Raw genomic sequence first — 16,507 nt, forward strand, 5'->3', positions numbered from 1 at the left:
CTGCAGAAAAATGGTACACATTTTTTTATAATTATATATACATATACATACATACATACATGCATATATATATATATGTATAATATTATATTACTATGTTCTAAGGACATGCACTTACCACAGCACGGACACAGGACATACGCATTGCATAGTCAGAGTCTTCCTATAGGTAGAATAAACCACGTCAGGACCATTTTCATTTTTGAGGCATAACAGGTAATAATATCATAACTGCTATAAGCAGCTGCATAGCTTTGGTCAATGCAATGCTAACTAAACTGCACAAAACCTAGAGTATTAATCCTAAAGGTCTTACCACAAAATTACTGCACAGAACTCCCTTGATAATCTTCAGATTTCCGAACATGTTCAATGATTTCCATATCCTGCAATTAGGGATTATATTCACCAGGAAAACCAAAAACAAAAACAAAAAAGCTGATTTTCTGAGACATTAGTGACTGATACAAAAGCCTGTGATCTCCCAAACTCTGTAAATCAGACAGTAATCAACCTTGACATCATGAAATTTTTTTCCCATACGGTTTCGTTTCTTCAATAGCGACTACCTCAGCAAATGGTGCTCTGTAAATAGTTTCCATACTAGAATGCACGTGTGCTCTAGTTTCCTCCAACAAAGGGAATAAATAAGACCCGAAATAATGCTGGACCGATTGAAATGATTTCGGAATCTCTTCCACCGAAAACAGTTAAAAGTTCAAAATAATGCAGTGGAAATTAGAAAAACTAAAGAAAATAAGAATATATCTTCTACATTAAAAAACAATCCTCCTCTTGCAGTAGGCTTTAAGATTCAAGGCCAAAGCTATCAACTTTACGAATCGTGTATTAAGGTGTTACAAAGTTTTCAAGTTTTTGTGGGTCTTTGCAAGTAAGCAATAAAAAAAAAACCGGTGAACCAAACAGGAAGCTGGAGAACCAAATAAAAGGGAAAACTATAAGAGAATTAGCATGGGACCATGAAGAAGTTAAAGAAGATAGATTGATAAAAATAAAATAAAAAAAGCACTTAGATAGGTACTGACTACTGAGGGATTGAAGAGAGGGGGCTTACTCAGGACGATGAGGTTCTGCAACCCGTTTGGAAGAGATTGCGGAGAAACAGCAGCATCTCTGAGAAGAAGATAACTTGACTTGGCATCTCGCCAAAAACTTGACTCGTCTGATCAAACTCTTCAGTTAATATTGCTATGAAGCAGAAAATACAGTACGAACTGGTGCAAGAGCTCACACATTCTCAAACATCACTTATGGCTCTCACGCCACACAGTAATAGTAATTGAACTCGATGAAACCTATTATGAGGCTCAATATAAAAATAATACACGATGCAACTATCTGAGGATGGTGGAATTTAGGGTCTAACGTTTAGGATTTCATGTCATCGGACAAAATTGATACACAAAATCTTACGTTCTAGGTAGTGGTATTGAGAGAAGTCCAAACTGAAAAATCCATAATGTGATTTTTGCTGCATGCATGCACGTAATGCATTGACGCCCTACCAAACCCTTAGCCCCTAACCCTATTAATTAGTTTTTACACCAATACAATCTTGAAACAAAAATACAACACGTTCTTGTGTGGTTTGAATTTGAATAATTGCATGAGTTTGAACTTACGTATTTGTGTCCCTTATATTTATGCCATAGCAATCTTTTTGGTTTGTTTAAATTGTACATACCATTCTAGTTAAGGAATGAATGGACTGTGGAGGAAGCCTTTCTGCGGGAATAAAGATTTGCATGAGTGCATGATATCTTGAAGACAGACATGCTAGACTACAAAGTAAATAAAAGAAATAAAGGAACCTTGCGTGCGTACCCAAGCATGACGCATGGCATGCTGCTTTCGTATCTCTCTGTACATTTCTTTGCTAACTTTTGTCGATTACCCTACCTTGAATTTAGAACAAGAATCATTTCAAAATATATAACACCTCAAACGAACACATTGGAATCGAGAGTGATGGGTGGCAGATGACAATAGTATGCAAGTTTCAATTGCTTTACGTATAATTCGGTTCAATACTTGACTATTTTTTGAGAGATTTTACAGATGTTTTAATTGAAATCTTGATAGTTAGCAAATTTCGGTTATAGAATTCTTTACAGTTGCTTGTTAATATAAACAATGTAATTCGAATTCAGATTTCTTATTAGCTTGTGTAGCACTGTGCTTAGTTAATTTTTCCACATTGCTTGCAACATTTCATTAAAAACAAATGATTTCACAAAGTTTACATATTACGTACATTTTCTGAGAGGGTACCATTGGTCATTCATTCGAAAAAGGAAAAAATAACAGAGATTCATTTAATTGAAATGAAACACTATGTAAAACACTGTTTTTTCAATGCTTAATATTATAAGGTTCATTCACTTAATAATATTCTTAATGTGTCAATCCTTACCTTACCTTATACGATAGAATTTTAATATAAGATTAAAAAAAAAAAAACTATTGAAAAAAGAAACAGTAAAACATGAGTATGCCAAAATAATGGCGATATTTTAAAAGAACTGTGGAAACTCAAAAAAATTTGATAGCCTCTTTTTCTCTTTCTAGGGGGAGATTTTGGACATAGTCCGTAACCAGCAACTAAATAAAAGTAATGTAACCATATAATTTTAAAACAATACATCGCACGTATATGATTCATAAATCAATTGAAATCAATATAAAAAGTACGGAAACAATACGTACTAACATCGTTATGGACGATAAAATGTGCCAATAAGAAAAATATTTAAACACGTAGCTTCAAGAAAATGTTTCAATACGTAACCCATAAGAAAAATATATTAATGTGACCTATAAAATTTTTTAGAGGCGTTGCACGGCGAAATATTTTCACAAAGCAAGAGTATATTCGTCAGGCAACGTTTTGGTGCCCGGGAAAAAAATTGGCGCATATCATGTGTGAAGGTTTGCTCGACGAACCATCCATGTTTCGTCGAAAAAAGGTGTAATTTAGGGTTTAGTGTTTAGGATTTCATTTCATCGGACAAAATTGATACACAAAATCTCACGTTCTAGGTAATGGTATTGAGAGAATTCCTAACTCAAAATCAATAATGTGATTTTTGCTGCATGCATGCACGTAATGCATTGATGCCTATAGGCAAAGCTACGTAAGGGCAAGGAGGGGCGCCCACCCCTTCCCAAACCGAAAATCAAACCCAGGACCGGTGGTTCTACCCCTTTGGTCCCATCTAGTTTTCTGGTGTTATGGGTTTCCTACACGCATACCTTTTTTTTTTTTTTTTTTTTTTTTAAATACCCAAGCTTTGCATTTTGTAGCTACTGAAAAGTAACGAAGAGGAAGAGAGAGGAAGAAGATAGACTTTCTCTCTCACCTACCCTACCTCACCCCGCCCCACGTGCCGTTTCAAAGTTACGCATTTTGATTTGGTTTTTCAACTATTGTATCCAATGTTTGGGCCAGATAGCTAGCTATTTAATGTGCTGATTATATTGAGATTTGTTTTGTTTTTTAATTATTGTTTGATTAATTTGCCACTTTTTCAATATTTTTTAGCCACTTTTTTGAAACTATTATTTATCTTCAAATTTACTCTAAATTCATACGAACTTTAAAAAATATTTTGTAAAGTATTACAAACTTGTAATCATTTGAATTTTCATCTCTTACTGTCAAATACAACAAAGTAATAAAAAATTTTGTCGATATTTTTATATATTATATGTTTTATAGTCAATTTTCTTAGATATTTAATGTATATAATAAATAGACACTTACTTATACAAATATAATAAATTTTTTCAAATTCGTCTAGTCCACTTAGGTTAGCTCATGTCCAATTCCTACTTCGAATATTTCGGTTAGTGTAAATTCTTCTACAAATATTCTGGGTAGTTCACATATTCTTCATGTAAACCCTAGACTTAGGCCTCGAATGGGTGTCCACATTTTTTGGGGACCTTGAAGTACCGTTTAAATTTCGCCTCTTCTCCTGACAATTATTGACTTCGCCATTTAGACTCATTGGGTAGGTAATCGAAGACAATGATGGAGTTTTGGATGCTATAGAGCGTTGTGGTTCACCTCAAGGAAAAGTGAGCGAAGATATTACAATCACCAATTGCGGGGAAGTTAATGATGGCGATAATGGTGGCTTCGACGTCGGCATGAGGTTTTCTGTGTGTTTTTTTTAATTGCTACTTTCTCTGCTTTCTTTCGGTGCTTGATTTCCTTTGTTTTTTTTTTTTTTTTTTTTTTTTTTCTCTCGGTGTTTTTTTTTTCTTTCCTTCCTATGCCGTTGGAAGGTATGATGTTGTTTGAATTTTATGCAATAAAATGATCAGTTAATAATTTATTTTAATAAATGCATTAACTCTTAATATTAACTCTTCACCGCCTCCCACTTATTTCTCTCATCCCCATCCCCCGGCAGACCTCCCCCACTGCCCTCTCTTTCTAATCTCCATCCCGCCGGTGACTAACTGATGATTTGAAGAAGAAAAATATATATATACTTCATTAAATATCTACAATATTTGGTGAACATTTTACAGCCTAAAGAAAACCGACCTCATCTCAATCTCATTCTCGGTTGGTCCTTTTTTTGATAAAACAAATTATAAGCAAATAATTTATTACTTTTATTAATTAGAAGAAGATTAAGGCAAAAATACGAATGGGAGATTGATGTAAGCCATAACACAGAAGCACATGGACTACCTTGACTCAGATGTTCTGCTTAATTTTTTATCAGTGGTCATTCACCGGTGGAGATATTTGGTCAGCTATCTCCCTTGTTGGAGATATTATGATTCTGCCTACCCCTATCCTGGGGTTCCCATCTCTCCTCTCCCTATACAATTTTCCGACTAGCTGAAATAAAGGGTATTTTCTTGTAACCATTGAAAAATGCCTACAGACTATCACTGATAAAAGAAAGCAACGTTTGTTTTACCAAAAAAAAAAAAAAAAAAAAAAAAAAAAGCCAAGGAAGGAAAGTTTGCACAAATATAGGTATGCATGTATAAATGTCTCGATCTTTTGCGTGCTTAAGTGTGTAAACAGATACATATAAACTCAACCTAAGCATATAACAACTCAGTTTCTAATGGCATATTTGGTTTCAAATTTAACAAATTGAGGCAGAAAAAAGAGATACACCCTTAAGTGTTGGTGGTGAGATTGCATTTTTATTTGATGTAGTGCTTACTGCATTCGATATTTGTAGGAATTCACTGCTGTTCTACTGGCACATTGCCCTAGCCTAACGTATAATCAAGCAATGCTTATTAATTATAAAGGAATTTCGCTATCGTTTTCGAGGTTGGTTTGCCGAAATATTTTCAGGATAATTGCTTTACCTTCTTTAACTTTCCAAGTCACCGTGATTGCGATCCCAATCCGGTGATTGCTCAATGTTTAGTGAGTTGTATTTAATAATCATTCGAAAATAATATATAACAGCTCATGCACATTGCATGTTCAAAGGACGCACATGTCGCGCACACTAAATGCTCAATACAAACACTGATCTGCTAAGTACTAAAATTACGATAAAATTTAACCGAATAAACCGCAAACTGTACAAAACTTAAAACAAACCGAATTGCAACCAATGCAATAGCAACTACTGATAGTTGTAGGAGTAAAAATATGGCCCGAAAGGACTCATGCCGGCACATCCTTGTGCTGGTATCATATTCCATAGGCCTGATTAAACCTGCCTTTCTAACTCCTCCAGTCTTCCGCCACTTCATCCTCGAATTCAAGAGTTCGCTGTAGTGCCTATAGACAGCTGTCAAAGCATTAAAAACGCCAACAAATGAGAAAGATTTGAAGGCCATGAGAATGGATATCAAATGACAACTGCAGTGAAGATTTAAAAGCATCCGTTGGCTGATTGCTCAATGCCCTGTACCTCTCCTAGTCCTTGTAGTACATTGTACATATATACAGTCGCAAGAGAGAGAGAGGTGATTGAGTGATGATTCGATCAAGGGTGAGAGATGGTAGCTGGTACTGGTGCTTCTGCTTTCTTAGAGAGAGAGGAACCTAACACATTCAGTCTTGGACTTATTGACATAGATCAACCCTAGACTAGTATTACTAGTAACTATTATGAGAGGGCTTGCTCCATGTATAGTCATTTCTACACAGAGACCCGTCAACTCAACTCAATTCTTAAACAAAAAATGTATGTACAATTTAAGCCCAATTAAAAAGATAATCATGACACATGGGAAATTTAACAGCTATCCATAGATATTTTCTGTTTGACTAGTGAAGTGGGTTGGGAACCAAGCAAGCTTCCACTGGTTTAACGAGTGAATTCTTGAATTTGAATATAATATTGCATTTCAACTGAATCTAAAATTACATCATCTCAAACACATGTAATTAGTCAGGTTCAAACCACACAATAACGTGAGGTATTTTTTCTTTCAAGATTGTCTTGGTGCTAAAACTAAAAGGGTTCGGTAGGGCATCAATGCAGTTGGGTCATGCATGCAGCAAAATCACGTTATTGATCTTTCAATTCATAAACAAACCCTTCACGTTTCCAAAAAAAACAAAAAATAAAAAAACAACAAGCCCTTCACTTTCTGTGTCACACGAAAGTTGTACAGCATACAAACTCATACAATTCAATTTTTTTCCCATCATCATCTTTCTCTTTGCTACTTTTAAAGTACCTAAAAATTAATATGAAATAACACCATGCATGCTATAGACTCATAAAAAAGGGATCGAAGAAGGAGAAAGGAGAGGATTTTTGGAAGGTAGCGAGTAAAAAGCGCAACAACTCGAAGAAGAGGGCTATCCACCAACCACTCACAACTAATTATTATACTTAAGATGTGCTATCCACTCTTCTCGTTAATTTCTGTCATTTGATATTCTTTACTTTATTTGATTCGACAACTGCAAATTAAGAGACGACCACAAATTGAGAGGAGTGATTGATCAATGTATGGATTTTTAGTATTTAAATATAGGTAATTAACATTTAGGCCGTTCACAGTGCGTCCAAAATTTAAGATAACTAGAAAGCTATGCCTACAGGTTGCTCTGAATTCGCAGGTTACTTCATGTGCATCCACCAGCTCACATTATATGCAATTAGGCATGCACTTGCTCCCAAGTACACATTCCTGTCTGTTCCTTTTTCTCAAATTGTTCAACTTCTTTGTTTCTTTTGATTGAGAGGATCATATTCACACCACGAGATCAAGAGGGCCTGGCAGGTTGAGCATTGCACTCCATGTATGATCTTACCCGCTGTGTATTTTCGATTTCATATGATATCTCACACCTACACCTCTCTTTTTCTTAAGGGCACATTTTATCATCCATAATAAGCCTTTTCCTTATATCCAAATATGTTATATAGCTTCTTCTTTGGTGTTCCAATTGGAGAAAAATTGGGATGCAATTAAGGTGGTATTTCAAAAAAATAGTATTGTTATACTAAAAAGTTAAAATACATGAAAGTGTATATTTGCTTACTATACCATTATTTTAAGAGGCAATGTATATAAGTAAACTTCTTTCCTGCCAATTTGGCAATGGCCATGATAATCTCCTTAGTTAAATAATATGTAGAAATTGTTTAACTGGAATGCTCATTCATTAACCCAACGTATAAGTAGTTTGAAGTGTAAAATGATGTTCAGAATACAAATAATATCACAATTATCCAAAATATATCAACTATTATTAACACGTCAACAAAAGTCTACGATTTCGCCTTAAATGACATTTTCGTAAATTCACACTTAAAATTATAAAAATCGTGAAATTTTGAGACGGGTTGTTACATCAAGAATATAGGAGAAAAGAGCGGTGAGTATGAAATTAACTAACTTCTCAATTAACATGATTTTTTTATCTTTTAGGTATTTTGATGTCTAGCAAATGCAAAGAAGTTAAAAATTAGAATAATTTTGACTGGAAAACGATTTCCACACTCCTTTTATCACCATGCACTTCTTTAATTTGTTTCTATCTCTTAATTCACTACTGATTAATTCAGTTAAAAGAGAGTGCAGAGACAGAACGAGAGTTCAAAAATCATTTTTCGTTTTGAATTCTAAATTTTATTACACAGAAAGTCAAATCAAATGTGCTACATCCACATGCAACCAATGATCACGAAACACACTGTCACGGTGGCTCCTCTTATTAACTCGCACAATAATTATCCGTATTATTGGAAGAAAATGTGCATTAAGATTAAAAGAATAAAATACATTGACAAAACTAAAGGAAATAATTCAAGTTCTTCACCACATTGGCCACGAACGATAGTACAAATCCCCAAATTTTTGTAGCAAAAACCATTTCAATTGGCAAAGCAGAAGAACCAAGAAGAACTGATCCATTCATTCTCTCTCTGGTTGCTTGCTGTTAGTTCCAGTAACGGCGTCCACAGGAGGCAGCGTCTGCACAAAACGCACAGCGAGGTGAGTGAAACATTTCGTCGAACACCTTGCGTGCAAATATTCAGAGTCAAATTAATAACATATATTAAAGGCATATATCATTGGTTTCGTGTGTGAGACAGTGACAGAGAATGAGAAAGTGAAAGAGGACAGAGGAGAGAGGTCGTACTAGATCAGGCTTGTAGAGATTGTGGACGACGGAGGCCCCTGCGAGAAGAGAAGCCACAACGACGACGGAGGACCAAGCCAGAGATGGAGTGCCCGTTGGCGGCCTCCCTCCCCCAAATTTCCGATTCATTCCTAACCTAACACAACACAACACAATCGGCGGCGGCGCCTCAATTGAGATTCCGGCCCCGTTTTTTTTTTCTCTCCTTCTCTTTTTATTTTTTCTGTAATTCCCGCCCGCGGTTTTTTTGTTTCCCTAGCACGAACGCCGTGTTCTCTTAATGGGCTTCGAGCGAACTTCATTTTCCTTGGTGTAATTAGGGCCTTGTAACATTTGTTTGTATGGCCCATGTAACAAAAAGAAGAAATTTTTTTGTTGGTTTACTTTCTTCTCCACTTCCGGATTAGTATCGAACAATAAGTGACCATAATTTTCTTGGATCATAGGGCATCAGAGAAAGAGACTCATATTGGAGAAAATTTAGATTAGTTGGTGACCTAGAAATAGACAATTTTGAACTTTCAATTATCAAGAAACCTTGCAGAATCATTAAAAAAAATTGAGAAAATAGATGGAGAACGTTTAAATGAGAAGGTTGCTCACCTTTTCGAAATTAAAAAGGAATCTGTTTTTTTACTAGCATCCCAATTTAATTTTATGCTTAAGCAACTAGCTTCAAAGGTGCAATGCAACATTTTCGAAATTTCATATAACTTTTCATCTGCATATTCTAATTCATGATTTCTTAAATGTTTACCAATACACAAAATAAAGAAACATGTGAGTTTTACATGACAATTTGTAATTCGATACATGAAAACCCATGATTTAGATTCATTAGGGGCCACTTGATCTCATACACGTTCATTTTTTCTCTTATTTTCAAATTTCCCAATATGTAGACACGCATAACTCATTATATTATCGAACCCACTTAGTTTTGTGTATCTAAAATGAATAAAAACATCTATAAGCACAACAGAAGAATGTCAAGAAACACGAGGAGCAATAAAGACTGAAACCATGTCGGAACAGGGTGATTTAATTAATTAATTAGCATAAGCGAACCCAATTTATAGAGGGTTCAATAAATCTCTCTCATTACACAAGCACAGCCCACAGGCTCATCTCTTCCACACAGATTAAAAAATATTATACAAGAAATTAGCATTGTTTGGTGCATATGCATATACGGCGGAAGCCACGGCATTGTCCTCCACTGGAGCCCTCTAATTTGCAGGTGTCTACGCAGTTGTTTGTGAAGAAGCACACTCCCTTGAACTTGCTACTCGGATGAGAATCGCACGTCTTTTTCTCAGCTGCTCCCTTGCTAGTCATGCCACTCCTTCCCTCAACGGCCATTGGCCCCATCTCTGTCAAATTCCAACTCATTAAAATGACATCAATCTTTAGTTAAGATCATATTAAATAAGAAAAGAGATAAGTTTGAGATTGTTTATGGAAGGTTAAAAGTACCTTCTCACAATAAAATACGCTTCTAATTATGTCTAATAGAAAAATTTATAAAACACTTTTGGGTCGTGAAAGTGGAAGTACTTCATTTTCAATAAAAAAATTGTACGTATTTAAAGTAAAAGGCAAAAGCGTATATAAGCACAATTGATTCTTTCATACCAATAGTGGCTAAAAGTAGGATGAGAATGAAGGTAGCTGAAACAAAACGCATTGAGGGCTCCATCTTTGATTTGTGTGTACGTGTATATGTGAGTGTGTGCTTGATCTGTGCGTGTGTGCTTGTGTATGAAATAAACAGCAGATTTTGCTAATGCAAAGAACTATAACCATGCATGGCTTATATAGGTAAAGAAGATCCATCTCCGAAAACGAAGCTTAGCTCCATAGCCAAAATAAGCAGTCGAAAATTTCCAACTTAAAGAGGCACCACAAACCAACTTCCTATTTTTGTGAACTAACTTTCAGCTTCATAATTTAGGTTACAATAACCTACGTACATTTTTACATTTGGGTGATGTTATTCACACATTTTTACCTCTCACATTTTCCTCTTAATTTTAGTCTTCGGATCGAATGTCATTAAAAAAGATTAATAGACAAAAATTAATAAATATGTAACATAAATAAAAAGTGACGTGTGGATAACACTACCATTTTCATATACATAAGACCTTTTTAACAAAACCATAATATAGTACACTTCCCCTTGATCAATTTCATTATTTCTTTCTTGGTCCCCATTAATGAAAGGTACACCAAAAAAATAAAAACCTATATAAAAAGGTTAATGCGAGTGCTGTATATATGATTTAATTTCCATCTACAAATTCCATTCCACTTTTTTAGTTACATATACATAACACCTTTTTAACAAGCTTATAACAGTTAAGATTTCAAACTTAGGGTTAGAAACTTGCAATGATATTATTAATAAATATAATTTTTTTTAAATGCATACTATAGCAATACCACACAGAAGTGGGAGAAAATATGAAAGTGTTTATAAAAAAATATGTGGAATAGTCTTTTAAAATATGACTAAAAGGTCATGGGTTCGAGTTGTGGAAGCAGTCTTTTTGCAAAGTAATGGTAAGATTATGTACGATAGACTTTCTCGTCCCTCCGACTTTCGCAAATCGGAGAGCCTTATTATTGGCTTAAGGTCGCCCTTTTTCGTCATTTAAATATGAAAGTGTTTTAAAATGTTATCAAGAAAATATTATCTTAAAGAACTATTTCTTCTAAAATAAAATAAAAATATTAAGTCTTTCCTTAAAAGATGCTTAAGCAACTTCGAACCCTTTTCCTAATATTTTCTGGCGCATCAATCTCCCCTTGTCCTACATATTATTACTGGTTGAAGAGTCGAAAGAACTTAATACAACCGAAGCTTTGAACAAAAAGTTCCATCTCACATCGACAATGTGACTTAACAATCATGGTGATACAAACTAATGTGTTGAATTCACACTTACTGGATTTCTTTTTCAACAAATTCCTCGTCAAAACAGAGAAAAATAAGTTTCGCTATGAGCATTCCACAATAATTATCTTACACTTTTTCTTGATCAAAAGTCAATAATCGAAAGAGGTGTTTGTGATTATGTCTGGAATATTAATAACAACCCCGTAGAAAAGGATATGAGATAATAGATAATTAAAAATATGTAAGGTGCTGTGAAAACACTACACAAGATATAAGAATAATGATCCATGCATGATCATTCAATTTATTAGCAAAAATGAATACAGAATCATATCAATCGATCTCATTACTCAAGTATGATCCATATACAGCTTACATTTCTTTTAACAAATCAATTAGCACTTTTTGGTGCACATGCATCTACGGCGGAAGCCCTTGCATTTGCCTCCATCGAACTTCTCTCTTGCGCAGGTGTTTGCACAGTTGTTAGACGAAAAGCACATCCCCTTGAACTTGCCGCTCGCAGCCTCACAGGTCCTTTTCTCAACTTCCTTGCTTGACTTGGACTTTGCCTCAACACCCATTGGCCCCATCTCTATCAAATCCAATTTCATCAAGCATAAAGATCATTTTTTGTTGTTGTTGAATAAGATGCTTTATTCAAAACATCATAAGAAATTAATTAACAAAAAGAGATATAATTACCTGTAGTGGCCAAAAGCAAGATAAGAACGAAGGTGGCAGAAACAAGACGCATTGAAGGCTCCATTTTTATTTGTGTGTATGTGAATGTGTGCTTGATTTATGTGTTTGTGTATGACTTATTATATAGGGATCAAGGGCAGATTAAAAAGGATTCTTCTCCGCAAAGAGAGGTAGCTTCATACTCAAAATAAAAAGTTGAAATTTTCAGCTTAAGAAGCACCATAAGCCAAATTCCTATTTTTGATGACAAAGTTCTCCGCCTTACATTTTTCTGTGCATATTATGGTCTCTTTTTCAAGCACACTTAACTTTTACTTTTAAATGAATATTTGGATTTTAGGCACATTTTGACTTATTATTCACATTTTTATATGTAAATGAAGCGACAAATATCTCACTTAAAAGGACCATTTAACAAAACGATTTTTTTACACAGGTTTTAGTATGTGTATACCAAATTAACATAAATTATAGATCATGATTTGAACATTAGGTGTAGAGGAAGATTAAGTTGCTTTAGCTAATTTAGCTAAGCCTAATAAAATGAATCTTAAAGCAGAACTCTTGAGAAAATGATGATTAATTGCATTTCAAAAGTAGGGCATTAGAAATATTCAAATTCGTTGACAAATATAGAAGTTACATAGTACGACGTTACGAAATAACTCACGACGGTGGTACTTAACAAACAAGAACATTAAGAACCACAACAGGGATACGATGTTAACAACCCAACTGTGAATTGGGCCATTAGCTTATTCTAGCTAGTTCCACACTCGTACCAAAGTACCTACGTCCATGCACCCACGGATAATTAAGTGATAAGTGATCAGCTCATCACTAGCTTAATTAATTAGCTAATTAACAATGTCTAGTGCAAAAGCATCTACGGCGTAAGCCACGGCAATTGCCCCCGGGGAAGCCCTCAGTTTGGCAAACAGAAGCACAGTTACTTTTACTCACGCAGGTTCCTTTGAAACGGTTACTCTGAGACTCGCAGGTCCTACCCTCAGCAACCATCGTCCCTTTAAACAATTATTCCAAACAATAAATAGTTAATATGCATGCTTAAAATCGTAAATATTATATAATAGCGACGAGGTTATTGACAAGATCGAGGGAAAAGAAATATTACCGGTGGCCACCAAAAGCAGCAGGAAGACGAGGGCGGTTGGAAATAGACGCATGGAACGCTCCATCTTATATAATTTATGTGTCCATAGTCGGAACCTAGCAGCCCTTATATAGACTGGTGATTGAGAAGATGGGAAAAGATCATTTCCCGATCTTTTCTACCAAATCTTATAAATTTAGAGATTCGGATTCTTAAAATTTGATCTAATGGTTACAAGTATAAAGATTTTTAAAATTTATAATAATTATAACCGTTAGATCAAATTTAAAAGATCGAATCTCCAGATCCCTTTGCCCGAGAAGATAAGATATGTGCATCTGCTGAGTAATATTACTGATGTGATTGGGCCATGCCGTTCACAAATAAACGACGATAAAGAAAGAGTGAAATAATAGGAGCCATGCATATTTCTGTGCTCAAATGAATGAGTGAGTCAGTACTTGCAGCAGTGACATGTCTTTCTCTGCCCTTTTTCTTTTCGGATCTTTCTCATTAAAATCCCACAATTAATTAATTTCGATATTTAAATTTTGATATAACAAATAAAATTATTATAATTTTTAAAATAATATTTTATTTGTAGTTGTTAAATTAAATTTTAAAAATCGAACATAATTAATTGTGTGGTTTTAATGGGAGAGATCAGGAGGGACCACTGCCCTTTTTCCCCCACATGACGACAATTAATCCAAGTTTTACAGTGCTGTGAAAAATGCTTCCTTTCTTCGCCGCTCCAATGGTAGTCATCAGACTCATCAATTAACTTGATCATGAACATGTTATAGCTAGTCGGGCTTTATAGTTTAGGGTTTAGCCATCTTCAAAATCATAACCTGTAAGATTGTTGGAGAATCGAAAAGCTTGAATTTAATTCATTATTTAGTACGAGAGAGAAGGAGATCAGTCTAAAAGTATTCCAATAAACATAGAATTGAAGTTTTTTTTTTCTCTTCTTTTTACAAGAATCAGTTAATAGTAATCTCTGAATTGATTACCACAAACACTACCGGTAGTAGCACAAGTGCCAAAAGTTTAGATCCGTCAATCTTGTTGTTGCAGACTGCTAACGTGACACCAATCTTGATGTTACACTCTTATTAAGGCTGGCTAGGTCATTGCAAAAAATTATCTCGAAAATAATTTCTGACCAAAGGTCATAATTAAAATAAGTGTGCAGAATTTAAAAAAAAAAGCGCCAAACTAGCTACTATTGTCATAAAAGTTAAGCAAATCTTAAATTATTGCAAGAAAATCTTAATTAAAAGTTTTTGATAATGTTCGCTTTTAATGAAAATTTATCCCTTATCTAACCTCATCTCTTAAAGACGTGGCAGGCCAATGACCTTTGGCTCATTCTTGTATAATAAGGTCAAACTAATGTTCTCATTCTGCTTTTGCAGGAGAAATTTTTTAATCTGTCAAGAACAAAATTCGGTACATTAAATTTCTTTATACAATTAATTGATTTTTTTTTTTTTTTTTTTTTGAAATTTTCAACCAGATGTATTATTTCACTTGGTGTAATAAACCATGATCCTGGTACAGAGAGATCTCTCCAGATAGAGCACCATATCTCAGTTAAAAAGACCGAGAAACTCATCATTTGTTGCATTGCGAACGGTAGGGTATTTTACGAAGACGTTCTGAAATATGGAAGTTACATAAAATGAACATATCCACAAGAGATTACAAGGTAACTCACGCGGTGATAGTTTTTTACTTAATAAACAAGAACAAAAGAACAATTAATGATAACCCAACTGTGAAAGATTGGGTTATTAATTTATTCTAGTAGCACACAAGCATGCACGGAATGATAATTAAGCGATTATTTAGTCTTAATACCCCCACATGTCACACATATATATCATACATGTATGATAATGGTGATCATCTCATTATTATTTGATAGCTAATTAACAATGTTTAGTGCAGAAGCATCTACGGCGAATGCCATGACAATGGCCTCCCTGAAAGCCCTCAGTCTGGCAAACAGATGCACAGTTGCTTTTACTATGGCAGTGTCCCTTGAACTTGCGGCTGTGAGCCTCACAGGTCCTACCCTCCACAAGCATTGGTCCCATTATCCCTGCCAATTATGGTTATTAAACAGTTAACAAGAGGCAATTTAGCTGGAGAAGAATATGCATATATTTAGGTTACCTGTAGCCCCCAAAAGAAGAACAAAGACAAAGGCAGTCGAAAAACGCTCCATCTTTCTATATATGAAATATACTGTATGAGTTAGATCGATGTGAAGATTAGTGACCTTGCAAGCCCAGTTATATAGACTTGTTGTGGAGCTGCCAGATCGGTGCTGTGCCATTCAGAACTATCGAGAAAATTAAACGTTACTAATTAAAAAAAAAAAAATTATAATAATTTACCCTATTTAAAGAAAATAAAAATAAAAAATAAAAAAACACAAACCAACCCAGAAACTCACCCCATCCCACCCCACTCCCACCTCCCCCGCAACCCTCCCACCCCACCCCCACCTCCCCTGCAACACCCCCCCTCCACCGGAAGCCCCCCACACATCTATGTCTTATCTTCTCCCTCTCTTCCACTCTCTTCACCTCCCCTCCCCTCCCTTATCTCTCTCCCCATATCAACCTGCACCCAACCCAACCCAACTTCAATCCCAAAAAATAAAAATATCAAAAATCAAAAAATGGAGGCCGGCGAAGGTAAGAGTCCAAATTAAAACCATATAAAAAACCCCAATTCAAACAATCCCAAATAAAAAACCCAATTCGGCGGAAACCCAATCAAAAAAATAATAAAAAACTGGATATATAAACCAGATTCAAGAACAATGGGCGCGGACAGCCTGGAGAGGCGGAGCAACAATTGTTTGGCTGTGAGATTAGGATTATCCTCGTTGTGAGCGGGTCGAACAGGACCAGAGAGGTGAAGGTGGAGAGGTGAGGGATGAGTTGAAATGGGTCGGATCGGGGTGGCGGTAGGGGAGTGGGTTGGGAAGGGAGGGGTAAAAGGGGAGAGACGACGAACGAGGATGAATGGGTTGGTGGGTCTCTGGGGAGAGAGCAGGGAGGGGAGGTGAAGAGAGTGGAGGAGAGGGAGAGGGTTCGGGGGGATGGGCTTCTGGGTTGTTATTTATTTATTTTTTAAAATTTTTTATAGG

At 35.3% G+C, this 16,507-nt stretch overlaps 3 protein-coding genes and 2 long non-coding RNA genes across 5 annotated transcripts; all 5 read right to left on the reverse strand.

Annotated features, from left to right (window-relative positions):
• Positions 1-8,155: 8,155 nt before the first annotated feature.
• Positions 8,156-8,993, reverse strand: LOC148689791 (uncharacterized). Its single transcript, XR_015957631.1, has 2 exons — positions 8,618-8,993; positions 8,156-8,448 (listed from the first exon to the last, which is right to left on the reverse strand). It is a non-coding gene; the product is annotated as an uncharacterized LOC148689791 (long non-coding RNA).
• Positions 8,994-9,626: 633 nt separating this feature from the next.
• Positions 9,627-10,418, reverse strand: LOC148689792 (defensin-like protein 1). The gene is made up of 2 exons (XM_088688148.1): positions 10,253-10,418; positions 9,627-9,990 (listed from the first exon to the last, which is right to left on the reverse strand). Exons 1-2 carry the CDS (start codon positions 10,314-10,316, stop codon positions 9,782-9,784), a joined length of 273 nt encoding a protein of 90 aa, XP_088544274.1. The 5' UTR covers positions 10,317-10,418; the 3' UTR covers positions 9,627-9,781.
• Positions 10,419-11,791: 1,373 nt separating this feature from the next.
• LOC148689793 (defensin-like protein 1) lies at positions 11,792-12,427 on the reverse strand. Its single transcript, XM_088688104.1, has 2 exons — positions 12,225-12,427; positions 11,792-12,114 (listed from the first exon to the last, which is right to left on the reverse strand). The coding sequence occupies exons 1-2, from the start codon at positions 12,286-12,288 to the stop codon at positions 11,915-11,917; spliced, it is 264 nt and encodes an 87-aa protein (XP_088544230.1). The 5' UTR covers positions 12,289-12,427; the 3' UTR covers positions 11,792-11,914.
• A 361-nt stretch (positions 12,428-12,788) lies between these two features.
• Positions 12,789-13,519, reverse strand: LOC137732258 (defensin Ec-AMP-D2). The gene is made up of 2 exons (XM_068471564.2): positions 13,360-13,519; positions 12,789-13,249 (listed from the first exon to the last, which is right to left on the reverse strand). Exons 1-2 carry the CDS (start codon positions 13,421-13,423, stop codon positions 13,086-13,088), a joined length of 228 nt encoding a protein of 75 aa, XP_068327665.1. The 5' UTR covers positions 13,424-13,519; the 3' UTR covers positions 12,789-13,085.
• Positions 13,520-15,235: 1,716 nt separating this feature from the next.
• LOC137732259 (uncharacterized) lies at positions 15,236-16,507 on the reverse strand. The gene is made up of 2 exons (XR_015957945.1): positions 15,523-16,507; positions 15,236-15,448 (listed from the first exon to the last, which is right to left on the reverse strand). It is a non-coding gene; the product is annotated as an uncharacterized LOC137732259 (long non-coding RNA).

Source organism: Pyrus communis, chromosome 16 (genome assembly GCF_041283825.1).
Source record: "Pyrus communis isolate YQ-2024b chromosome 16, ASM4128382v1, whole genome shotgun sequence".
Lineage (NCBI taxonomy): Eukaryota > Viridiplantae > Streptophyta > Magnoliopsida > Rosales > Rosaceae > Pyrus > Pyrus communis.

Excerpts from the sequence above, each read along its gene's own strand:
- LOC137732258 (XM_068471564.2), bottom strand. The coding sequence starts at position 13,423 with ATGGAGCGTTCCATGCGTCTATTTCCAACCGCCCTCGTCTTCCTGCTG. Across the intron at positions 13,250-13,359 it reads GCTGCTTTTGGTGGCCACCG|GGACGATGGTTGCTGAGGGT; the intron begins GTAATATTTCTT and ends AATTGTTTAAAG.
- LOC148689793 (XM_088688104.1), bottom strand. The coding sequence starts at position 12,288 with ATGGAGCCTTCAATGCGTCTTGTTTCTGCCACCTTCGTTCTTATCTTG. Across the intron at positions 12,115-12,224 it reads CTTGCTTTTGGCCACTACAG|AGATGGGGCCAATGGGTGTT; the intron begins GTAATTATATCT and ends TGGATTTGATAG.
- LOC148689792 (XM_088688148.1), bottom strand. The coding sequence starts at position 10,316 with ATGGAGCCCTCAATGCGTTTTGTTTCAGCTACCTTCATTCTCATCCTA. Across the intron at positions 9,991-10,252 it reads CCTACTTTTAGCCACTATTG|AGATGGGGCCAATGGCCGTT; the intron begins GTATGAAAGAAT and ends GGAATTTGACAG.